General features: G+C 32.5%; 2 protein-coding genes across 2 annotated transcripts; one reads left to right on the forward strand and one right to left on the reverse strand.

Moving 5' to 3' along the window:
• Positions 1 to 11716: 11716 nt before the first annotated feature.
• Positions 11717 to 13141, forward strand: LOC124842575 (uncharacterized). Its single transcript, XM_047319090.2, has 5 exons — positions 11717 to 11891; positions 11979 to 12028; positions 12110 to 12233; positions 12341 to 12439; positions 12519 to 13141. The coding sequence occupies exons 1-5, from the start codon at positions 11717 to 11719 to the stop codon at positions 13139 to 13141; spliced, it is 1071 nt and encodes a 356-aa protein (XP_047175046.1).
• Positions 13142 to 16807: 3666 nt separating this feature from the next.
• On the reverse strand, positions 16808 to 18426 carry LOC124842570 (transcription factor PRE3-like). Its single transcript, XM_047319078.2, has 2 exons — positions 17833 to 18426; positions 16808 to 17194 (listed from the first exon to the last, which is right to left on the reverse strand). The coding sequence occupies exons 1-2, from the start codon at positions 17959 to 17961 to the stop codon at positions 17045 to 17047; spliced, it is 279 nt and encodes a 92-aa protein (XP_047175034.1). The 5' UTR covers positions 17962 to 18426; the 3' UTR covers positions 16808 to 17044.
• Positions 18427 to 26866: the final 8440 nt, after the last annotated feature.

A 26866-nucleotide genomic window follows, 5' to 3' on the forward strand; every position in this document is an offset into this window, starting at 1 on the left:
TTTACAATGATTAATAAACAATTCTATTTCCGCTGGTGAGTTACAAAAATGAGTGCTTGCTTCAGCATTCGACACCATCCTGGGGATGTCTTCAATTGCCCCGTTTGCCAAAGCAGCCAACTGAGAGAATCTTTCCTTCCAGTGCTTTACAGCCATTTCTTGCTCGGCGATGTGCTCTTCCATTCGCTTTATCAAGGCCTGATGCCTTTCTTCAAAATCTATCGACCTCCATCGCTCCTCCTGTTCCTCGATATATTCCTCCATTTGTTTTATCAGAGTTCGATGCTCTTCCTCTGCTTCTGTTAGCTTCCAACGCTCCCTATTCATATCCGCCTCAAACGACATGGTCATCTCTTTCATCTCATGCCCCGCTTTTTCTATCTGAATCTGCGCTTCTCTTAATCTCTTCAGGGCTTCTCGTTTATCTCTTTTGGCTTCTTCGTAGAGGTTCTTCCACTCCTTCCCCTCTTCTAAAGCCACCTTCTTCTCATTTATCCTCATGGATAATTCCTTACTCGTGACAGCTAGATCCTGTTTCACTCGAAATGTGTAATCCCTCTCAGCCTTCTGGCTTTTGACAAGGTTTTCATAAGCACGCGACTTTTCTTCATTATCATTTCTCATATCCACAAGATCATTACGCGCTCTTTGTAATTCATTCTCCAACCTAGCATTCCTAATTTTCAATTTCTCCATCTCAGCTTTCAATTGTTGCACCTCTTCACTTTCTGGGGCTTGAGATGGTCCTTCACTAGTTGATTGATCCTTGATTGGCTTGAAAGGCAACTTGACCACTTTCACTCTCTCCAGAATCCAGGTGTGATAACTAATACTGCTATCCACTACTCCATCCCTCAAGTCCTTCTCTGCTCGAACAACATTTTCCCAGGCGCTTTTAACCTTTCTTAACAGTTCGATGAAATGCCCGTCTTCGTAATAAATGAATAGGGTAGCAAGGTAATCTGATGAAGGTGCCCCTTTCATGGGATGCCCAAATTGTCTTTGCACCAAAAGGGGGTTGTAATTGATACAGTACCGGGCACCTATGAGAGGCACATTAGGAAAACTACCACAATGTTGTATAGCCAGTTTATTTCCGAGCCAAGGAAGGCGCCATTTTATACTTCTTTCGCTCAAGCCGGCAAGGAATTGGGCCCAATCGTTTCCTCCTTTACCTTTAAGCCCTTGGTGTGACAAATTCTCCGATAGACTCTTGACATCGACCATCTCCTTAAACACGCGAGTTGTCATCCATGTATACAACGCCGGTAAGCAACAAAGAATCTTCTTTCCCTTTCTCTCATGGCAAAAACTCAAAGTCCCATAAACATCCGCAAGAACTGCTGTTACAGGATTCTCTGATCTGGTTTTACTCGCCACGAAGACGTCTATCGCGGTGTAATCCACAAATTCTTCTATTTTGGGAAACAAGACAATGCCATATATGGTGAGGGCTAATACATCCATGAAAGTTTCCCAATCTTCTTTATCAGCCAGATGATGTAAATACTGCTCTAGATATCCCTGTGATAACCCATGCACTTGATTCCTCATCATCATCCTGTCTTCAAGCTCCTTGGGATGTAATTTCATGATGGTAGCAATAGTGGGTATAGAGGCATGATGCTCTAAATGTTGATAGGGAGTGGTGCCCTCCAATGGCAAACCCAAGATATGCTCGAACTCCTCTATGGTTGGCGCCAACTGAAAGTCTTGAAATGTGAAACATCGAAGCGGAGAATCATAATATTGTGCCAAGGCTGTGATAGCGGGTATTTGTACTTCAACCTCCATTAAATTCAACAAATTTCCATATCTTCTCTGAAAGGTTTCTCTCTTTATAGTCTTAAGCCTTTTGCCCAAGTTTATCAGCCCGGTCAAGTTTCCAACATGAGTCCTTAGACTATACTTCTTTCTTAAATCGGAAGAGTCGGTATGCCGTGTAGCATCGGATCTTGTGTTAACATCCATCTCGTATGCAGTCAAGTAGGTACCTGTGATTTCCCTTAAAATTAACATGTTACTAAATGATGTATGAATATGATGCATGATAATAAAATAACATGACAAAACAAAACACATGCATGGTATGAAATGTAATATCATAAAAAAAACGAACAGCGTGAGGGTTACAGAAGCATATATTCCTCCCATCGTGCCCTACCAAAGGTTCACTGCTTTGAGTTCAAGGTCAAGTATATGCAATCTCACAAGGATGATTCCCTGAACCTAAAGGTCAAAGGTCACTAGAGCTATGGCCCCCTTCATAGCATTTCCACAACAGTCGAGTAATCAACTAGGTGTGAAAACACATATGAAGAGAACAGACTCTAGCTGGAGTTCTCACGATAGCCAAACAGGAAGTACATCCCAGAGTGACACCGCTACACAACTCCTCTAATTCTAAGCTACGCTCAGACCCGGGTATAGGGCCCCACTCATGATATGCCAAAAGTGTGTGTGTGAAGGGAGGAAATTATGCACACCCAAACCCTCACCTGCAAAACAACCAGAAAAATTCCCAGGCAGATATAAACATATTGTCTACCCTAGGGTTCAATATTCCACAGTTATTGCAGTTATTCCGAATATCACACATAGATAGAGAAAAGGGAAAGAAAAACACAAAGCAAAACCACACCAAATTCGCGCATTTAATTAAATGGCTCGACTCTCTAAGCGTCCCCAGCGGAGTCGCCATCTGTCGCAACCGGAATCGCGACGGGACGACGATCCAAATAAGAAACGTGTTTTGAAAAGAGATTTGGAGTCGCCACCATAGTTTATTATGGAAAACTATGGAAAAACCATAAAATGATAAAGCACGGTCCACGAAAACCAAAGATTGGGTTCGGGAGTCGGTTACGCGTGGGGAAGGTGTTAGCACCCCACAACGCCTGCCCTAAGGCAGTACCTTTAACTAAATGCACGAATATGATGCGGTTTTCAAAATGTTTAATTATCCCCTAAAATAAAATTCTAAATAAACAAAACATATTTTTTAGTTTTTTGGGCCCGACAAGGATTGACCTTGCTCCTACGTATTCTCATTCAAAATGAGAAATCAGGGTTACGTAGTTCTAGCTGAAAGACTGTTTGTTTGTTTGAAAAAGCAGATGTTTTTAATTTTTGGAGATTTTTATGTTTTTAATATTTTCGAGAAAAAGAAGGTAATGAGTACTAGGCCGACGCGAACGGTCGCACGAGTACTCATTCCTTTAAAATGATATTTAAATACTTTTAATTAATTATTTTTGAAAAGAGAGATAACGATATTAAGCACTAGGCCGATGCGAACGATCACACGAGCACTCATACCGTTATCTATTTATTTAGGAAAACTTAAGGGTATTGAGTGCTAGGCTGATGCGGACGATCGCACGAGCACACATACCCTCGTTTAATATTACATAAATAAGAGAGAAAGGTATCGAACACTAGGACGATGCGAGCGATCACACGAGTGTTCAACCTTTAAAACATATTTTTGTAAATTTTATTTAAGAAGAAGAAAAGGTTTTTAGCACAAGGACGACGCGAGCGGTCACACGTGTGCTTAAACCTTTAAAACGTATACTTTTTGTATATTTATTTAAGGAAGAAGAAGAGGTTTTTAGCACAAGGACAACGCGAGCGGTCACACGTGTGCTTAAACCTTTAAAACATATTTTTGAAATTTTACTTAAGAAAAGAAGAAAAGGTTTTTTAGCACAAGGACGACGCGAGCGGTCACACGTGTGCTTAAACCTTTAAAACGTATTTTTTGAAATTTATTTAAGGAGAAGAGAAGGTTTTTAGCACAAGGACGACGCGAGCGGTCACACGTGTGCTTAAACCTTTAAAACTTTTCTTGTAATTAATTTTTATTTAAACTATCAATATTGTATTATTCAATATATATTTTAGGATAAGTGAATGTCTAAAATAAATAAATAGAACAAAATAAAATAAGACAATAAAGAAAAATAAATAAACAAAAAAAAGAAATGGGAAAGGCTGGACGAACGTTGGGGACAGTATTCAGAATGACGAGCGTTTGTTGGGGAGAGGACGAACGTTCGTTGGGTAAATGAGGTGAGTGGAGGCCAAATGACGAGCGCTCGTTTGGGACGAGCGTTCGTTAGGAAAATGATGTTGGATGGCGCACACTCGTTATGGACGAGCGTTCGTTGGGGAAGGCAACGGACGGACGTTGAAAAATGTGTACCGAACGACAAGCGTTCGTCGAAAGAAACGAACGTTCATTGGGGAATATAACGGACGTTGTAAAGGGCACAGAATGACGAGCGTTCGTAGAGAGACATAACGAACGGACGTTGTTGAAATTACAAACGGACATTGGGAACGAATGCTGAATGACGAGCGTTCGTTGTGGAAAGATGGTGAACGGACGCTTGGAACGAAAGCTTGAGAACGAGCGCTCATTGGCGAACAGATGTTTGGAACGAAAGCTAAATGACGAGCGCTCATTGGTGAAGATGGTAAACGGACGCTCAAGAAGGCTTACGGTTAACGAGCGTTCACTCGTTTGGATAACGAGCGCTCGTTGAGAATGTTGAACGAACGGTGAGAAAAAGCTTAAAGATAACGAGCGTTCGTTAAGAGACAAAACGAACGGACGTTCAAAAATGGATGCTTAAGGACGAACGTTCGTTATTGTCATGACGAACGGACGTTCAAATGTGGAGGCTTAAAGACGAACGGTCGTTCGTTTGTATAACGAACGCTCGTTAGATAGAAGCTGAGCGAACGGTCAAAAAACTTAAGTTTTAACGAACGCTCGTTTGTTTGGACAACGAGCGTTCGTTGCGGGGTAATGGTGAACGGACGCCAACTAACGAGCGCTCCAAAAAAAGCCCAATGCACCAGACGTACGCCCATTTCTGGGCTTGGCCCAGTCCAATGCTTTCTAACCTAGAATTTTCTAGGGGTTCAGGAGGTTCATCCTCATTCCCACTCCCCAGCTCACGTCTTCTCTGACCCAAGGTCCCAAGCTCTGCACCACGAACTCACCACCACCTCTGCCATATCCGGCCACCGTCACCTCAACCAGAATAAACCTTAGGCTCGCCGGCGACAACTTGCACCACCAGAACCACCATCAGCCATGACACCACCGTCACCACTTCTCTCTCTTCGAAAACCAGAGATTCTCAGGGATGGTTTTCCTCCGTCTTCATCTCCGATCCGCTCGTGCTATCATCCTCCATCAACATCAACTTCACTATTGCTAAAACCTCCACGACGAAACACGATCACTGTCACGATAAGGTCCCTCCCCGTGCCTATACTCGTCCACCTCCTCGGCCACCTACACGGTCATCACCACCTACCAGGACAACCTTAGCGATGCCACTGCCACCACCACACAGCAGACTACTACTTCCAAACCGCTCACCACGAAACAAATCAGCCACTCTCTTCCTCCCCATTCAAGGATTTTCTCGAATGCTGAATGCTCCCCTGCAACGCCAATTTTCCTTCTCTACCTCCCCTAATTTTTTAATGTTTACTGATTGGTTTAATGTTGGTTGAACCTTGTCCATTTGGTTTTGGAAACGATGAGTGTGTAGTGTGCATATGAGAATGAGTGGGACAGATGATTCAGTGATAATGGTGTATGGGCTGGCGAGATAGGGTGAATGGAGCTTATGCCGTAAGCATATATGATGAATCTGAATGTACAAGTGAACAAAGACCTACCTGCTGTTATGGCTGCTGCTACTGCTAGCTGCGTATTCCGGTGACCTCCTCTTGCCAGTGCCAGTGCCGATGATGACCCTGGATGATGATCCCAAATGATGGTTTTCTCGTGTGCCCTCCTCCTCTCTATTCTCTCTCTCTGATCCCAACCAAAATCCCCCTCAAAATCTTGAAAATATTCTCTTGTAACCACCTGGTCTCCCCTGCTGAGACACGTATTCCATACCATTTCCCACGTTTTCTCCCTTTTTTCTATTTTTTACTTTTTTCCAATTTTATTTTATTTATTTTCATTATTTTTAATTTTAATTTTACTTTTCAATTTTTTTAACTATTTTGATTAATTAACTTTATTAAAACAAATTGAAAATAAGAAATAAAATTGAATAAAAAACAAAAAAAATCTAAATACATAAAAATAGAATAAAACAAAAAGGTAAAATAATAAAAAGGAAAATAATAAATAACCAATAAAAATAGAATTTTTTTTACAACCCGGACAAAATTGAGTGTTGACAGGTAGTCTTTCGTAAATTAAAATATTTAATATATATATTTAAAAATCTTCAATCTCAAACGTATTTTGTGTTGCTATTATGTCTCAAATGCTCATATGATATATTTTACTCATAGAGGACATACTCTACTATCTTTTACACTATAATCCAACAAGTTACACATTTAAAAAAAAAAAAATAGTTGTATGAAATAGCAAGAGATACATATGAAAATTCTTGTAGAAAAACACGTCAGTTCTCTCATGCCATAACAATTTTAAATCATCAATCATCAAATTGAGATCAACCTTTCTATCATTTTCAAATTCACTTGATTTCATTTACAAATCCGAAAGTAAAATATAGATTATAATAAAATGGACCATAATCTAATGTTAGTACTTAAGCTAAACAAATTTATTTCATTAGTAGCTAGTATAAACATTACACTTTTATTTTATTATTAATTTTCAAATTAAGAATACATTATCAACGATTTTCATTTAAAGAATTAACTAGATGAGAAATAGTGCATCACATTCTTTGTCATCTAATTTTTTTTTATCATTTAAATTTAAAAGCAAATACTTAACTCATTCAATTAGTGGAAAATATAAAACTGACCATCCTTTATTACTTCCTCATCATTCTCTCGATTACCATCTTTATGGACAATATAATAATACAAAATATTATAAATTAAAATAACACTATTTAATCAACAATTTTTTTAATTTCTATCTTACTATGTTCCCATTTGCCATCATATGATCATTAAATATTAATTCACATAAGTATTTTTTTAACAACCTAACCAAAATTTTATAAAATGAAAGTCAATGAATCACGGTTATTAATAGTCAGATAATCTATGTATACTTATAGATGAAAGGTATCGATTTGGATATTCCATTTTTGTTTATACAATTTTGTTACAATAAACCTTGTTTTATTATAATAGGTTTTCTATTATCTCATAATAATGTGGATAACTGCTTCTACTTTCATTAGTATTAGTCACAGAATACAAGTTTATCACAAATAACTCAATAAAACCTATAATACACAACTTATATTTTTGAAGTCCTTTATCTGTTTACTATACTTCCAAATCAATTTATTACTAATAAGAATATATATATATATATATATATATATATATATATATATATATTATAAATATTAAACTTTTGAAGGTAAACCAGATAGTAATATCAAAATTAAATATTGTATAATAATTTTTTTTTCTCAAACATAAGATATTAATAAGTTAAAAAGTTAATAATTTAATCAATTAATATTAATAAAAAAATTTTGTCTAATTTTAATATTTGTTTGTAAATTAAATTTCAATAATTAATGTATAGAAAACAAAATAATAATAACAATAATAATAATAATAATAATAATAATAATAATAATAATAACAATAAACAAAACAACAATAAATAATAATAAAAATAAAAATAATAAATTTTAAAATAAAAATATAATTTATATGTCAGAATCCATTAAAACCCACTAAAAACTCCAAGTAGTGGGAGCCAAGTGTCAAGGAGAGAGAGAGTCAGAGTTTCAGTTAGTGGAAAACAAGTGGCTGTAGGAGAGTAGCCGTTTGGTTTTGGGTGACGGCAGTATTTAATGCCAAATTTCAAATGTCGTGCCACTTCTCTGCATGCTTTCTTTCTTCTCCAAACTGCTGAAACCATTTCCTCCTCCTTCTCTCTAAATCTCCTTCATCTTCTCTCTAAGAAAATCTCATTTTTCCTCTTCCGATCACCTCTCAGGCACCATTTGAACTCTCCTGGCGTCAAGAGCTTTTGTTTAAACCGATCGGGTTGTGGTTCTAAGCCGGTGAGTTACTTTCTCCTTAGCACGTTCGTTCTTTTCGCATGCAAACCCATATTTCTGGTCGCTTGAGCGAATCGTATTATTCTGAGTATTTCTGGTCTTTTGTTTGGTTCAGTATTCCTAAAACGTGATTGTCGAACGTTAAAGTCTTTGGTAGTGGTGAGCTCTATTATGCATCTGTGAGCGTTCGATTATGTCTAGAGGTAAGGAAAGCTTATATAATTTGATTAAGATTTTGTTTTGAACGTTTGTATGTTTGTATGATACTTTGTTTGAGTATTTGATGAGTATGAAATATGCGTGTTACTGCATGTTTGGATGTGTGGATGAACGATTGTTAAATGGTGTGATCTTCAAACTGTAGTATTCTGAGTAAATGTTGTAGTATGGTCGAGCGTCATTCGTGATCGTTCGATTCTTCATGCAAGTGCATAGTCTTAACTGATTTCTCATGCTTTAGGGATATTGTCTAAGAGTCATTTTGTAATACTCTGTAGAAATAGGTAAACTGTGACCGAGAGTCAGTATTAGTCGTTCAGTTTTCCTTTGAGCGTCCGTCTATACTAAGTTCTTCTTCTGGAGAGAATTTCGTTCATGAAGATCGTTTTATAATATTAGATATACGTCAATGAGCGTTCGGCCTAAGTGTAGTTCTCCTTTAGGTTTCCTAAACAGTTTAGTTAATGTATACTATACTACTTAAAGTCGTAGATGTTATCGTTATTTTTCATTAAAAATAAGTGTGGGCAAGTGTGTGTGTGTGTGTGTATATATATATATATATATATATATATTCATTCATTTTATAAGTTTAAGTAGTGCTCGGCCTTGGACCAAGCGTTCGGTCTCAGTAGCGCTCGTTCCTGATAAGTACTTGGTCTTGGACCAACGCTCGTTCAATAGTGTACGGTTTCTACAGGGCTCGGTCTTAAACCAAGCGTTCGGTCTCATTTCAGTAATCTATTATTACCGTTTTTAAAATAAGAATTGTCAGCCAAACTCAATAGCGTTCGTTTCTTCATAGTATCTCATCAGTTATTAGTAGTTGGTGTCAAACAGTTTTGGTCTTTAAAAGGTGTTCGGCCTAGAGTCTTAGTACTCGGCCTAGGCTTCGTGGCGTTCGGTTTGAACTCTTAAGGGTCTGTTTATTGAAGTAGATAAATTCATAAATAGCGCTCGGTCACGTTAGTTTCTAAGAAGTGTTATTCCATTCGAACTTGTGCTAGGATGAGAAAGTGTGATCTTATTTCAGTGGAATGTATTGATGATGAAGTATAAGAGAATTTGAAATGTGATGCGAATGAAATAGTTTGGTTATGAAAGAGTATTCCAGGGAGGAATATCTCAGAAAGTGGTTATTGATTGGTAAATTATGAATGTGGGCAAAGCTTAGCGGGCGTTTATCCTGATATTTCATGATTACTCATTCTCGTGTAGAGAGGAGTAAGTCATGTGTGGGAATGGCAGGAGGTCCTAGTCCATAAGGTTAACTTGGACGGAACGGATTAACCTCGGGTGGCAGTTGTTGAGGGTATCCTAGTTACTACATCACCCGGGTGCACAAACGTCGTAGCTATACAGGATTCATACAGTCCAGACTGGCAGAGTCAAGTGGTCGGTCGTTGTATGCCATGACGTATGAATTATAATTTGGTTGTTGTTTGATTTAATCACGAACAATGTATGTTTTTATTGAATCAATTAAATTACATAAGCTTACCCTATTTATTATTTTGTCTGTGTTGTGCGTTCGGTTGTTGTTCTGTTACAATGATCATCAGTGTGGATGTGAGTAGAAGGAGAGGAGTTGCTGGAAGAAGCATTGGAAGAGGCGGAATTGAAGACTGAACCTTAGGAACGTTCAGTCAGTTTATTTTGTAAACTGTTCGGTCTAGTTGTAGCCAGTGTGTGGTTTTAATTCCCTACTATTATGTAAGGCCGTTCGACCATAATAGTATCTCGTTATGTGTAGAACTGATCTGTAGTATTATTAATGTGATTATTCTCGTATATGATTTTATACTGTATTTTTGGGATGTTACAGTATACATTTATTTTTTATGGTTTAAACTGTTATAATATTCATTGTATTGTAAAAAATTTAGTAAATTGTTTTTAATTTTATGATACTCAATTTTTTTTTCTAAAAGAAAAAACTATATACGGTATTAAAACTACAATATAAAATATTTATCTAAATTATATAATTATATTTATAATACAATTATGAAATTTATTTTATAAAAAGTACTAAACTAATTATCTCAAATCTCTTATCGACTCTGCTTGTTGTTCACATGAAAATTAGAAGGAAATCGGTTTTTATAAGTTCGGGAGAAGGATACTAATGATGATAGGAATCAATTTAAAATTTTAGAACATAAATTAACCACTTCTTATTCCTGATAAATTAAGTTATTTTGTGTTATCATCATCACTATTATAAATAAAAGCAAAAAATTATTCAAGTATATGGATAATAAAACCAAAATTCCGAGAATTAAAACGAACGTTTTGAAAAGAATGAGGACCAAATTGTACCTTACTTTGAAAGAGGGACGAAAACTAGAAATGGCCAATAGTTTAGGGACTAAAAACATATTTAACCCTAATAACAAAAAGTATTTGATGTAACATCAAAATTAAATTAAATTTATGTAATTATTATTTTTTCACTTTTAAAATTGTTTCCGTCATAGCTCATGTGTTAACTCAATCAACTTATCCTTTTGTTACTAAAGTTTTCATAATTTTAGATTTTTTTTGCTTTTTTAGAGATAAGAAAATTTTAAAAATTATTAGTAATGAAGATTAATTTAGTATATTGATAACCTTAAAAGAAATATTTGAAAAATCTTGTATGTGAGATTATATTATATTGGAAAAGGAGACAGTCCCTTCATTCCAGATTAAGTTTCGGTTAAGATTTTTTTTAAAGAAATAAATAAATGTAATATATTCTTTTCACTCTAATAAAATATTTATAAGATTTTCTGTTTCATCATTTTTATTTATACATTATAATAATTATATAATATATACATATAAGGAGGCTAATAAAGAAATTAGATAAAAAAATAAGGATATGAATAATAAAAAGGTAATCAAAGTTGTTTTAATTTTGAAAACCACGGTTAAATAAAAATAAAAACAATTTAAAAATACAATATTTTTTTTAAAAAGTAAACACAATAAGAATTACATGTTATTTCGTGTAACTTATTGAAACATAAAAATGTAAATTTTCTACAACAAAAAAAAAATAGTAATATGTTGAGAACATTAAAAAAAACACCTAAATTACAGAGTAATGATATCTTAACTGAATTTACTTTATTTTTTTAACTTACAATTCTAATATATATATTATCATATTATCAAAAGATATTATTATATCAAAAGAGTTGTTAATTTGGTGTATTTTTTTAGAATATTGTTAAGGTATTACTAAAATTGGTGGGAAAGTGTTTACTATTTTAAAGTACGAGTTAATATCATAATAACAGCTAAACAGAATAATATAAAATATTCTAAAAGCTTTAAAATCAAACTAGCACTTCTGTTTTTATTTCATTGTGTTTTCTCTATGTATATCATCCAATGTGGGACTACGTACGAACAACCAAACCAAACCAAGTTTAGCACAAATTACTTTTTCGACGAACATGATGTTGAAGGTTTATCTCACTCTCTCTTTTCTTTTGGGGATTCTGCTTGTTGCTCAAGCACATGGAAAAGAAAAGGAGATCGGCTTCTATCAGCTCAAGAGAGGAGATTTGAAGCTGAATTTGACCAATTATGGTGCAACAGTTGTTTCTGTCATAGTTCCTGATAAACATGGTATGTTTTACACTGTGTATAAGTTGCTTGTAGTGTGTGCTCTTTAAACAGATATCACGGACCTTCTTCTCTTGTTTCTCTCCACAGGGAATTTAGATGACATCACTCTTGGCTACGATGACATTGAGCAATACAAGGTATGATCAAAGTTCAATTCTTTTGTTTAGTTTATTCTATATTATCTATGGAGATTTATATAAAGTTGAAACTTTTTGCAGAACGATTCATGGTACTTTGGAGCACTTATTGGACGTGTGGCAAATAGAATTGGACATGCACGGTTTACATTGGACAGACATACCTATAAATTGCCTGCTAATGATCACGGAAACACACTCCATGGTATTGAATTCAAGGAGTTATGCTTATTATGCATAGTTTTATTTTCTGTTTACACCATCGATAGAATGAAACATGACAGAACAATATCTGTTGAAATGAAATACCAGGTGGTTTCACAGGGTTCAGTGATGTTATCTGGACAGTAAAAGGTCACAAGGAAGACAGTTACATAACATTTACCTACGACAGTCATGACAACGAACAAGGTACAGTCTTTGCAAACTCAGTCTCACAAATTCCATGATAACTTTTTTTTACGTTGCTCTTGAAATAAAAAATTTATAGGGTTCCCCGGAAGAGTTGAAGTAGCAGTGACATACGTGCTCATTGGCAGAAACAAATATGCTGTGAAAATGATTGCTAAGCCAGTAGACAAAGCCACACCAGTGAACCTGGCACAGCACACATACTGGAATTTGGGAGGACAAAAGAGTGGTGACATTCTATCACACAAAGTTCAAATTTTAGGGTCAAAGATCACAGCAGTGGACGAGAATCTGATCCCCACTGGAATATTAGAATCTGTTAAGGGCACCCCTTATGATTTCCTTAAACCAAGGACAGTTGGAAGCAGAGTAAACGAGCTTCCTGGGTTGTATGACGTTAACTATGTGATTGATGGAGATAAGTCCAGGCACTTGCAGAAAGTGGTGACAGTGAGAGAAAATGTGTCTGGGAGGAAACTGGAGTTATGGTCGAACCAGGTTGGTCTGCAGTTCTATACGGGTGGCATGTTGAATGCTACAAAGGGTAAAGATGGAGCTGTTTATGATAAGCATGCTGGCATTGCCTTGGAAACACAGGGCTTACCTGATTCTCTCAATCATCCTGATTTTCCATCACAGATTGTTCGTCCTGGTCAGACATACAACCACTACATGCTCTACAGATTCACTGCTTGCTGCTGATTTTATCATTCTTTTCTTTTTAGCTTTTCTTATGTTTTTTCATTTTTCCTCTTTATACTATAAACAATATTTGTTTTCCTTTCTATAAAGGTTCAGTTTAAATTAGATGATTCAACTCTATGGTTTTATTTTATTTTTACTAATTTTCTATTTATAGTGAAACTTTTTAATGAAATTGATTATAAATTAAAAATTAATTAATTAAGTGTTAAGAAACTAACTTAATTTTTATTTCATAAACTTTTAATTTTTGCAACAACATAATTATTTTTTAATATTCTTAAAATTATCGAAAATAATCATAATACAGTCTTATATATTTTTAAACTCATAGACCAGATTAAACTCACGTATTCGAATCTATTTTGACAACATTTATTTAAAATTTTTCATACAATATTTGCATAATATACTTATTAAGAGAATAAGCTTATTTAACAGACTTACATTATTATTGTACAAATGCTCTGTTAAAAAAATTATGAGAGGAAAGAATTTTAGATTAGTAGTAATTCTAGAACTCATTATCTAACATAAATAATACTCAACTTTGGCACTTCTACAGAAGCGCGAAAAATGGAATCAAATAAAATAAATACAATAATCTTAGGCCAAAAACTTCCTACAATTAAATAACACATTTGTAAAACAAAGTTGCATATAATTGATGACAGCACAATCGATTATCTACATAAATAATAATAAAGTATTCATAATAATTGATCATGTAAAAGCTATAATTAATTATAGTGTTTTATCACTAATATTAATAATTTTTTAATAATTTCAATATCAGTATTTTATTAATATTTTTTATTGTAATAAAATAAAATATTAAAATAAGAAATGAAATTAATTGATTAATATTTTATTAATAGTTACGCTTTATATTATAATAAAACAAACAATTAAAGAAAAAATATTCAAATAACAAATAAAATAATTTAAATTTGATATTTATAAATTGATTTATTTTAATATATTATTTTGAAATACAATTTTCTTTTTTTAGCATTTTATAATAAATTTTTCAATTAAAAACTTACTTAACTATAATTTATACCTTTTTATATCAAATTTTTTTATAGAAAAATTATTTTCAAAATAAATTAATATTAAAAAAATTACATCAATAAAAACAATTATATTTTTTTTTCCTTTTTTCATATTTTTTAATATCTAAAAAACTAATCTTCTCACCATTTTCCGTTTTTTAAACCCATTTTTTCCGTTTCAACTTTATTAATTTCTCTTTATAGGTTCTTTTTATGATATTTGAGTCCTTAAATCTCATCTCTTTTACAATTTGATCAAACATTTCAATAGCTAAAGATAATTTCTAATTTATTAGTTTTTGAAGGAAGTAAGTGATTATTTGCTTTGAAGATTTGTTATTATTTCCTTTCAAATTTGTCATTAATTTTGATAGAATTAGTTGAGAAAAGTTATTATTTCTATTTATCGAGATGAGCGTATTAGGATAAAAGGTCAAGAGACCTTTTATCCAAAACTTTAAGGTAATGGAATAATGGGAACCACAACCATGAGTAGTTCTTCTTACCGCTGTTCATCTTAATAAGACTCACTTACTTGGAATCTTTAAGACTTTCGATATAGGGACCATACAAACACCACTGAGGTCTAAGTCCAACCTATATAAGGGATTGATACCACTCTCTACCCAAAATCTTAAGGCAATGAGATAATGAATTTTTCACATTTATATAGTGCTATACTTTCTCATTTTTATCCAAGGTGAGACTTGAACTCACACTTGGATTCCCAATAATGACATGGAAAGTTCGAGTCAGTCCTTTTTGGATCGAAAGTCGAAATGGGTCAAACCGTGATCGAAGGTTGAGATGGACTAGCCATGACCGAAAGTTGAGACAAACCTATCTAATTAAGGGTTGAGACGAGCCAGTTTAGACTAAACATCATAACAGGTCAAGTTGGGATGAAGATTGAGATAGGCTAGCTCAGATTGAAAGTCGAGACTAACCATCTTAGGCCAAAATTCAAGATGCTCTATCCATGCTGTAGGTCTAGATGTCTTTTTCTGAAGCTTGAAGGTCCAAATGACCGACACAAGCCAAAGGTCAAGATGGTCTACCCTAAGCTGAAGGTCGAGATGATTTGTCTTGAACTAAAGGTTGAGATAGTTTGTTTCGAGACAATCCTCCTAGGGTCAAAAGCCTAAATAGGCTGAGCCAAGCCGAAAATCGAGATTAACTAATTTGAGCCAAAGGTCAAGGTGAACTAGGTTATGTCAAAAGTGGAGATTGATCAGTTCGACCTTAAGGTTGTGACAAAGTAGTCATGTATGTTTGAGTTGGAGTTGAAGGTAAAGACTAACCGTCCAAGTCAAGTTTCAATAAAATATTTACAAAAGTTAATATTTTTTTCATGTTTAAAAAAAAGTTCATAGATTAGTGCTAACCTATTAAACTTTTTATGAATGTTTTGATTTTATGGGTCTTTAATGGAGATTGTTTTGACCTTGTGAACTTTTTTATCCCAGCCCACATAGCTATGGACAAAACTCTATGAGATAGATCAAATTGACATATGTACTTAAAATGTTCCAACCCTTTTACAAACTCGATAAAATAAAAATTGTTAGAAGTTTAACTCTAACAATACAAATTCTTGCATATCAATTACCCAAATAACAAATATAAGGTATTTTGTTATATATCAAGAAAACCTACCATCAGCACACCCATATTAGTATACATATGCAAATTTGAAAAAGGAAGATCCTACATCTTTTATGATAAAACCAACATGTTGTTTCTACAGTATACCTTTCTTTATCTATTTTGTGTTTGTTGTGTAATGTGAGTGTAGATAACTGTTTTCAGTCTAGATTGTTTCCTTGATTTATATTTGCTTTGAGTCTATAATTCATAATTTTTTTTAATTACGTGGAATAATTTAACTTACAAGTTGTAAATTGTTATTGATTCGGTTTGTAATTTTCTTTTGACTTACAATTGTTATGATGAATGAACTTTAGTATGATCGTATAATACGTGCAATGTTGTGCAAGGAATCCCTAACAGATGTGTATTTTGTGAAAAAGTAGCAATTTAAACATATTTTTTATTTAAGTATCACACGAACAGTTATGACCAGGCTATTATGCTGAGATAGATCATTTTTACCATGAACCACAACACAATAACAAATAAATGACAATCACGAGTAAGCAAGCATAAGAAATAATGGACATGGAGACAGAGAAATCTTATTGTTGCGTCAAAGAAACATTTAGGGCTTATGAAAAACTTCAATTCAAGAAAAACAAGAAACTACAAGTTTTCGAAATTACAATCTTTTCCTATCCTACAAAAGGAAAAAGAACTTCATTAAATAGATAACTACTTTTGAATATTCTAGTTAAGGTTCGAGTTAGAATCTGAATAAATGGAGCCAAGGTTTATTACATAGAGAAGTTCTGATATGATTTTAGGGTGAATGAACATTATAGCTCTAAGTGTTGATTAGCATTGCTATGTTTACTTATATAGTTATCCATTTCCACACCCCGAGACTATTATTACTGTACAAATTATTGGAAGCATTTGTCTATGGTAAATAGTGGTAATTAAAAAGGACAGGTTCAAACTTCAAACCAATTAAAAATACATTATGGATCTAATATCTGGGTGTGCATAGAAAGAGACAATTTATATTTAGCAAAGCACTAACTCTGAAACTTTTATTTAATATCTAAAGAGAAGGAGCTTTGCAGAAGAAGTAATCATGCATTTTAGTGAAAAAAACCATGGAAAAAAAGAGATAAACAGAAAAGAGAATAAGAAATACACGACTACTGGATCCGCTGAGAAGCAGTGAAGTGCTAACTATGAATTATGGGATAAACTACTGCGTACTGATCTATTGCATAAGTAAATTTCTAATTATTGCAGCTTGTGCAGTGTCAGTTGTAGCCAAGAGTTCAGACAAACGCTCGCTTAGGTCGTCCACTTCCCTGTGTAAGCTTTTAATATAGTTGCATGTCTCTTGCAACACCTTCGAAGCTGAAACCTGAATGCATTCAAAATTTCCTCTTTATCAAAACACTTCTATTATATATATATATATTTTTATCAAATTTCATAACATATATTTTCTATAACATTTTATGTCAGATTTGTTTTTCCTTTTATTTTTCATCCATTTAAGACATAAGACCTTTCAATATTAAAATGAAATTTACGGTCATTTATATACTCTAAAACGGTATTATTACTAATTAACGTCCTACTTCGAATAATTTTTCATCCATTTAAGACAGATAAGGAACTTTCAAATGCTGCATGAAAACCAGATGCGATTCAAAATTATCAAAATGTAGATTTAATTTGAAGAAAGAACTATTTCAAAAGTTTCATGAAAACATATTCAACTTGATAATTATCTCGCCATGTTGTTTATCCTAATTAAGAATATCTAGGTAAAATATTATGTTTATCAAAATAACAAAATCAGCTCATAATGAAAATCATGGTTCACTCAATTGGAGTATGATTCCTGAAAGCTACAGCAATATAAACCAACATCATGGTTAACTAATTAACTCGTAGAACTTAATTAGAGAAAAAGTAAATGTGAATGTGGAGTTAAACATAGAAAGAGGAAGAATCTTATAGAACACAGAAAAAAGACAAATGTATATAATGAACCTTGTCAGAGCGCCTCTCACGTATCTCTGGAAGAAGCTGTTGCAACTTGGAGACAAGATCGTTGATCTGATCATCGGTGATATTCCTTGAAGTACCTGTTTGCCTTGACCGTGACCTTCTGCTAGACATCTTATATAATATATAAATAAAACAAGAACTTTTAGGTCTAATTTGAGAATCCTATAGCCACCAATATGTTTTTAATGAGTTGGTAAAACAATCAGTTATGAAACAAAGCTAGTGGCGGTTGAGAATTTGAAAATGGTTATAGAGATGGGAGAAGTAAATTAAGTAGTAAAAAAAGAATGGAGGAAGGTGGGGTTGTAGAGTGTGTAGAATAGCCTGTGATGTTGGGGATCGAGAATGAAATCAAGACAAGTAATGCATGGGAGAAAGAAGAGGTCTATGGTTATCTTTAAATAGGGTTTTGGAGAGAGAGAGAAGAATCAAGTTTCTAGAGATATGCTATAATATCATCATCCAAGAGTGTTCCTAAATTGGAGTTAGAAGTTTCAGAGTTGCCTGTGCATGTTTCAAGTGAGAGAAAATGAACAATGGAGAGAGAGAGAGAGAGAGAAAGAAAGCTTTGTTCTTTTGTTTTCAACCTTCTCGGTGTGTCAGCCTCTACACGCAATACCATGTTATCTAAAGATTTCCAACAATGCCATAGTGCAAAAAAATGATATTATATTGTTGGGTGTGCAGCAGGTTTCATACAATAGCTTGCAACCTGTTTAGCAAAATCTTAAAGGGTCTTTTTCCTATAATGCCCACATAGTTGTGTGAGCTGCGAGTGAGGTCACTTATTAAAATAAGCAAATGATTAACCAGCATTAGCAGCAGTGTAAAGTTTCATCCAAGATCTTTATAAATATTATTTATAAGGGACAATAAAATAATGGGTAGACAAAATGGGGGAACAGCAAATTAGGGTAACGTGATCACCCAGAACTTGAGTTGACTAGTCAATCTAAACTCTCTCCATCGATGTTTTTGATTGCTTAAACAAGGACATGATGATCTTCCAGCCTTTTCAGGAATCACTCTATTTTGATAGCCGTAACTGTGTTTGAGATACTGTCATTACATTTCTCATGTTTTATCACAAAAACACACACTCATCACAACAAATTACTGATGCTTTACAATTTACTGGCTTATATGTAAAATGTGGATTAAGATTAGAAACTTTTGGATATTAGAAAGCAGAAAACTAGTTCTCATCGTCTTATAATGATGAGTGTTGGTTAAAGCTCGTGCATTATTAATTCCTCAAACCCTTATTAAGGAGGCTGAAATTTTGTCATGAATTGAGACGTTTGATGCACAAACACCCCAGATACCCTCTGCATAATGATAGTTTTTTTGAAGAGTATTATCTTGTAGTCCCTCTTAAAATTGTTTTCTTCCTGCCAGTAGTAGTTTGAATGGATGCATTAGAAATGAAAGAAATGAAAAACAAATTATTTAAGTATGTACTGTCTGGTTTTATGCATAATCTTAACAATTTATTGAGTTTTAAAGGAATATGAGATTATTTATTCAAAATTAATCCCAAGCAAAATGATCACGTATGGGGTAGTTTTTTAGTTTGTGAGCGCAAGAAATAAATATCATATAAAAAAGTTAAGAAAGAACTCTAATGAAGCATATGTAAGCAGAATAAGCATATTGTTGAACACATGTCACCTTGATTATTTATTGTTCTTTTTTGTCAAATATCCCTCGTTTCTCTTCTTGCTTCCATCGATTATTTGACACTTTATGAACGTTTTCTCTCTTAAGTCAATGGTTATGCTTAAGAATATAATGAAAGAAGAGTTGTGAAGGAATAACAATGGCGGATAGCTAGAGGAAGAAAGAAAGAAAAAAGGAAACAAAAAGCATTGTCCGAGAAAAGGAAAATAAAAGAAGTAAAAATAATAAAGAGGAGTATTTGACCACGTGAAAACGAGTATTCATCAATAAAGAAAAAAAAGGGTACATACCACAGTAAGAGTGTATCTTAATTCACAACAAAAGTTATATTTGGCAGCCGATTTAGTACACAGATCGAACTTATACCTCAACCAATAAATAATTTGTCATAAATAGAGATAAATTTTATGATAAAAAAAAAAGTTAAAGTGAATGCAATTGTTAATAAGGAAATATTTATATAGATTTTGTGAAAAAAAAATGTTTTTCTTAAATTTTTTAACGTAAAAGTCATTATAAAAGTGAATTATTAAGGAATATTTGTAATGTACAATAACTTGTCACAAAATTATGACAAAAAAATATATTAAATAGGATGAGTAATGACTTTTGTAACAATACTACAAGTGTCACAACAAAAATGTCATAAAAGTTATCACAAAAACAAGACATTTAAATGCATTAAGTTTGGTTTCAAGCGACTTAAACTAGTGTGAAATGTTGTGATGCATCTTTTAAAGTAGAATAGATTAGAGTGTGTTGAAGCTTAAGTGTCACATATATTGCTTTAAGTGCTCTCACTTAAGTAACAAAAGGTTGCTTTAAGTAAAAGTAGACTAAACACAAAATTCTCTAAGTGATTTACTTTGAGCCTCCACACTTAAGCCATAAATTATGTATCCTTAAGAGAAAGTACGTAAGCTAATGAATTTACAAGTATTTAGTAGACGTTTAAGGGATGACACCTTTCAAACTTAATTTTTTTTGTAGTGTTTCACTTTGAGTGTCCACACTTAAACAAATGCTAATAAGCTCTCAAACAAATGTATGCAAGTTGATTAACTTCACATTGTAAAATGATATAAATGAGAATGATCCTTAGTAGGCACTTAAACAATTTTTTAAGTGTTTTTCTTTGAGTGTTCATACTTAGGAAAATTTGTGCAAGTTGATAACGTTCACATTGTTAAGTAATCACTTAAGTGAACTTGTGTAAGCACTCAAGGTATATAATTCAAGTATTATGTATATTAGATCTATATACGTGGATAATTTTGAAATTTGTGTAATAGTCCATTTTAGAAAGTGATGTTGGCTTATTATTGATTTCAAAAGAAATATAGAAAGACATGCACATTAGTTAACTTTGAAATTTCATTTAAAAACATTATAATTTAGAAAAATATGCCATACACTAAAAAAAAAAATCAAAGACCTAATTTATCATTTTCGATGTCTTCGTCATCAAAGGAACAGAGTCAATGTCTTGAAAGCTTGAGAATCCAACTTTCTCTTGAAAACCTATTAGCCAACCAACATAAGCAACATACTTTTCTTGTGTAGGACATGGAAATGGCATATAAGAACCAATTGACATGTGAAAAGACAATCTACGTAATGTTCCATAACAATATCGATTCCCCTTTGATTGCTACAATTTTAATTCCATAGCCAATTTCAATTAATACACACTCTTAATGATAAAAATTGTTTTGAAAGGCTAAAATGTTCCAAAAACATTTTAATCAAGTTTAAGCAATTAAGCTTTTATTCAATTGATTAATTAGTGTGTTTCCATATCAACGAGAACAAAATAATTGATTATTTAGTTTTGATAATGGATTAACACATAAAACGATCAAATGAGTTTTTAGTTTTTAAGATCGGTTAACACATTTAATAGTATATTAATATTAATATGTTCTTGATTTTTCATAAACGATGAAGAACAAAAATCCAATTAAATGATAACATGATTACCAGAGAAATAATAATTTGGTGAAACTCACTTTTCCTCACGAGAATAATTGATTAATAGCTTAAGAAAATTGGTTAAATGCATTCATAATAATTTTTTAAACAATATTTCAAAACCTCTATAAATTAAACCTTTACCCAATCTTAAATGACTTTTAGTTAAATATTATAGTAATAAAAAATTAGGTTTTCCACCAAGAAATTGTCCAACTCTTTTGGTTTTCTTAAATAATTAAAAAGGTTGTGTATTAGTATTGAAACTTTACTTGTTGTTTCTTTTGTTGTACAATTGCCAACTTCTTTTAAATGTTAAGTTATTTGGTTAATTCCATATTTTCTCTTGACTTTACAAGGTTGAACTAATATTATCTTAAAAGTTTTCAAGAGTTCTTCATTATATTCATTTTAGTGTTTCAAAGATAGAAAAGATCTTTGTTTTCTTTTTTGTTTAAGAGTTGATTTGCTTGTTTTCTAATTAGGATAATGATACTTTGACAACATTTTAAAATTATCTACGTGTCATTCTATGATTGGTCCATGTTAGTGTTTATGATTATTATTATTGATTGTGGAGTAATTTTCTAATTAATATATAACTCAAATGTATTGAGTGCTTGCAATAGACTTATAAAGACAATAGTTTTTTTGATAGTTCAAAGGTTTAACTTAGAACAACTTAAAACTTCATATAAAATATTTATTTAGTAACATGTATTAGAAAGTGAGTTTTAAGCGTAACTCAACCTCACAAAACTAGCCTAATAAGGTGTGGTTTGCACCCTCTTATATATTATAATTTGGCCTTATTAATAGTCGATGTGAGACTTCCAACACACCTCCTTCACACCGAGATATAGACATCTTGTGCGTGATAGTAGAAATTAATGGGTGGTTCGATAGCGGCCCGACAACGGGTGGAAACAGAAATGCCCACTTAGAACTCGCTAGGATAGGCTCTAACCCATGACTCTGATATCATATTAGAAAGTGAGTTTTACGCCTAACTCAACCCCACAAAATCGGCTTGTAAGGTGAGCTTTGCACCTCACTTTTATATATATATATATATATATATATATATATATATATATATATATATATATATATATATATATATTATAAATTGGTCTTATCTCTAGTCGATGTGGGACTTCCAACACACCCCCTTCACGCCGAGGTATAGATATCTTGTGCATGATAGTAGAAATTAATGGGCGGTCCGATAACGGCCCGATAACGGGTGGAAACAAAAATACCCACTTAGAACTCGCTAGGAAGGTGGTGTGTTGGAACTCTCACATTGACTAGAGAAAATGCCAAATTATAATATATAGTGAGCACCTTATAAGCCGATTTTTTGGGGTTGAGTTAGGCTTAAAAATCCACTTTCTAATATGATATCAGAGCCATGGTTAGAGCCTATTCTAGCGAGTTCTAAGTGAGCTTCTTTGTTTCCACCTGTTGTCGGGCCGCTATCGGATCACCCATTAATTTCTACTATCACGCACAAGATGTCTATACCTCGGCGTGAAGGGAGTGTGTTGGAATTCCCACATCAACTAGAGATAAGACCAATTTATGGTATATAAGTGAGGTGCAAACCTCACCTTACAAGCCGATTTTGTGGGGTTGAGTCAGGCTTAAAACCCACTTTCTAATACCATGATTATACACTTCATATTAGTTGAAAAAGTTAGGAAAACATTCAATAATACTTTTTCTTAAATGATAAAGTAGGTGGTAGAATAAATAAAAGTATAATAATATATTGATAATACCATGATTATACACTTCATATTAGTTGAAAAAGTTAGGAAAACATTCAATAATACTTTTTCTTAAATGATAAAGTAGGTGGTAGAATAAATAAAAGTATAATAATATATTGATAGTTTGTATATTTTTTTAAGAAAATGTTATTTGAGTTTGATTATGATAAATATATATATATATATATATATATATATATATATATATATATATATATATATATATATATATAGAGTGAGTGAGTGTGTTCGTGCCGTGTGCGTGTGTGAGTTTTGGTATTTAAGTTCCAACTTTAACTAAAGCCTACACTTTAGGAATATGCTTCGGTGGCTAAGACGACCGAAGCACAAAACAATTAAAAGAAAAATAATAGATTTCGATCAACTGTGAGATGGAATAGAGTGAGAGGAAGAATGAGAGAATTTTGGGCCAAGTGCTTAAGCGTAATCCAATAACCAAGACAACAACAATGTTTTGGTGTCCTAAATGCAACAGATTAAAACTAACACAAATCTACAATGTCGCGATGTCCGAACTTGAAAAGATTTGACAATGACAATTAAAATGGAGTAACTAACACGAGAAGAAAAAGTGTTAGGAGCATGAAGAGAAAAACAAGAGCAAAAGAAAGAAATAAACAAGAAATGAGAAAGAAGATAAACAAAAATGAAAACAAAAACGAACTTCAAAAAAGGCTATGATAAAAGAAAACATGAAATTGCAATGACAAAGGAGATTAATGTAACAAAACTATGCAACATGACCTTAAACGTGGTAACATTTTTTTAAATATTTATATAATTATAAGCTATGGTTCTTAAAGTTGTGCATTTTCAGAAAAAATGTCATTACATTCTATTCTTTAAAAAATTGAAACATATACTTATACAATCAAGATATAGACTTTAGTTATTATTCAGTCACAACCTATAAATATTATAAATATTTTTAAAATTTCCACTGCATGATTAAAAGCTTTGTTTTCTTTCTTAAAAGTAAAACACATTAGACAACGATGAAATCATTTTTTGCATTAGTGGTCTCAAGATTGAATGTTTCTTGATTTTTTTCTTTATATACTATTCATCTCACTCATTTTCACTTAAGGTGCTTATATTCTTCGTAATCTTTTTTTCTTTTCAAGTGTAAGTCTTCATACATAACAAACTTATCCTCACTAAAGTGTTCTACCCACAAATCTTTTACTCATAACATCTCCCAGAAACTATGTCATTTATTTGTTCTCACAGTAGAAAAAACAAGAAACACAATAATAAGATTGAAATAAAATACTTTTATTAACTTGGAAGTCTAACACAATTTCAATGTACCATCTCACTTCACAACAATCTCTATATATAAAACCTAAATTCGGTAAATAAAACAAAACCGTTAAAGACAATTAAGCTTAATAAATATTTATATTAGATGGTATGTTGTAGGACTACTAAATTATCTCTAATAGACGATCTTATGCTCTTTCATTTGACAGTTTACCCTTTTGACTAAACTCTTCAAATATTATAAATATTCTTTCTTGACATTTCTGAAAAATTCACAAAGTTCTCCATCAAAAAGTCCAAGTAAATTCTTTTATGGTTTAAAATTAATTAGTTTTACAAGCTACGCTTTACTCTTTTCTAGCGTATAAAACTTAAATTGAAGTTCAACTATTAGGGTTTTGGATTCTATCGAAAGCATCTTCTTGTAGCCAAAAAATAATGCCTACAGAAGATCTTGTCGAAAATTCTTTTTAAAAGTATCACTGAAATAAAACAAATCTAAACTCATTTTAGTTTACATTATAAAACTAGTTGAGTTATAATTCCACTCTCGAGCAAGGAATCAATCTAAAAGAAACAATCCGATTGGCAGAAAGGCATGCCCACATGATCATAAATTCTTTCTTACATGGATACTCGTTTATGTAATCATTGTCCTTGTCTAATAATATATAGACAAAAAACAAATAATTTTATAAATGTAGAAGAGAAATATATAAAAATATGCAATAGCCGCCATGAATTTTTATTTTTCTTCTTCCATCTGCCTTGTCTTCCTGTTCTACATGATGTAAATTCATCTACTCAAAATACGATTAACAAAATTTTTAAAATTTCAACTATGATTGCAAATTTGTGATATTTAAAAACAAATTATCGATGTTGTTTATAGATATTTACAAAATATCGATACAAAATTGTAAGAAACAGTACAATGTTAAGAAAATAACACTCGCAATTGCATAATCCAACTACAACTCTCAATGACTAACTACTTTAATTCATTTCATTTAAGTTTCATCTCTACAAAGTAAAGATTTGGTTTATTGACATTTAATTCAAACAGAATTAAAAAGAGAAAGTAAATTTAGTAATATATAACCCATCAAAATGATTTAATAAATAAGTAATAAAGAGTTGTTGAATAATTAATGTAAGGATTGAAGAAATAGGTGAATCACAATTATGGAGTTGTTGGGTTGGCATGTTCAACGAAGAAGAACATTTTTAAATGGAAGGAAGATCTTTCAATGAAATTTTGAATCAATAATTTTGCTTCTTTAAAACCTGATCAAGCTCAAGATCAGTGGAGAAGGAAAGCTGAAAGTTGTAGAAACCAGGAGTGTCATGGCTTTCTCTTGGCAAAATATGCTTTGAAAGTCTCCACAAAAAATCAACCAAGAGCAAAGAGTAAGTTACTATGGGAAAGCAATAATTACACTGTATCTTCTATCAAACAACCCACAAATTTGCTGCACGTCTTTATTCTTTGGAATTGAATGCAGGTTTGCTTTTAAAATACTTAGCATTTAATAGTCTGGCTTGGTTATTCTGCATGACATTACCTTAAACTTTGATTATTTCTTAAGGAATCTGATCAGAGGTAATAAATTGAAGAAAATTAGAATGGTGTGTCTTCTTTGTTAATTTTTAAAACCCAATAGTTTTCTAAGGATCCTTAATTCTGAAGTTCTTATTGTCTGATGCGTTTAAAAGGTGCCTTGATTTTTGTAAGTGTGGTTATCATCAATTTGGTTACCTGGTAATGAATTGGGAGGGAAACTCCTGACATTAACAACAGGGTTGGGATCATATTTAATTGCAAATCATGCTTTTGTGTTGCATCTAAGGTACGTAGGTGTTTCTCTTTTTATGTCAGATTAATATATATTTTTGTTCTTTAACTGTACCTCTATAAGATATAGATAATAAAGAACTGTTTGGGAACTGCTGTGTGAGAGTTGGAATATTATCCCTTGTCCTCCAATAATAACTTTGTTTTCCAGATAAAAATATATATGTTTAGGAGCTAAATGACATCTTCTAATTAAACCTTTCAATGTAACAACCACAGTGTTTTCGCTTTTATACGTAGGGTAACAAAAACGCATGCACATTAATTTGTTTTAACATTATTTGTATCCTATAATTTATCTAAACATATTATATAATCAATTAAATCTTATAAAATCGATTATTATAATGAAGTTTACACCCTAGTATCTTTTAAATTGATTTTATCAATGTAGGACATTTGAAAGCGATAGAACAATAGATTCAAGTAAACCACAGATTTTTTTAGAGTA

This window comes from Vigna umbellata, chromosome 2 (genome assembly GCF_029865625.1).
Source record: "Vigna umbellata cultivar VRB3 chromosome 2, Vumbellata_1.0, whole genome shotgun sequence".
NCBI classification, from domain to species: Eukaryota; Viridiplantae; Streptophyta; class Magnoliopsida; order Fabales; family Fabaceae; genus Vigna; species Vigna umbellata.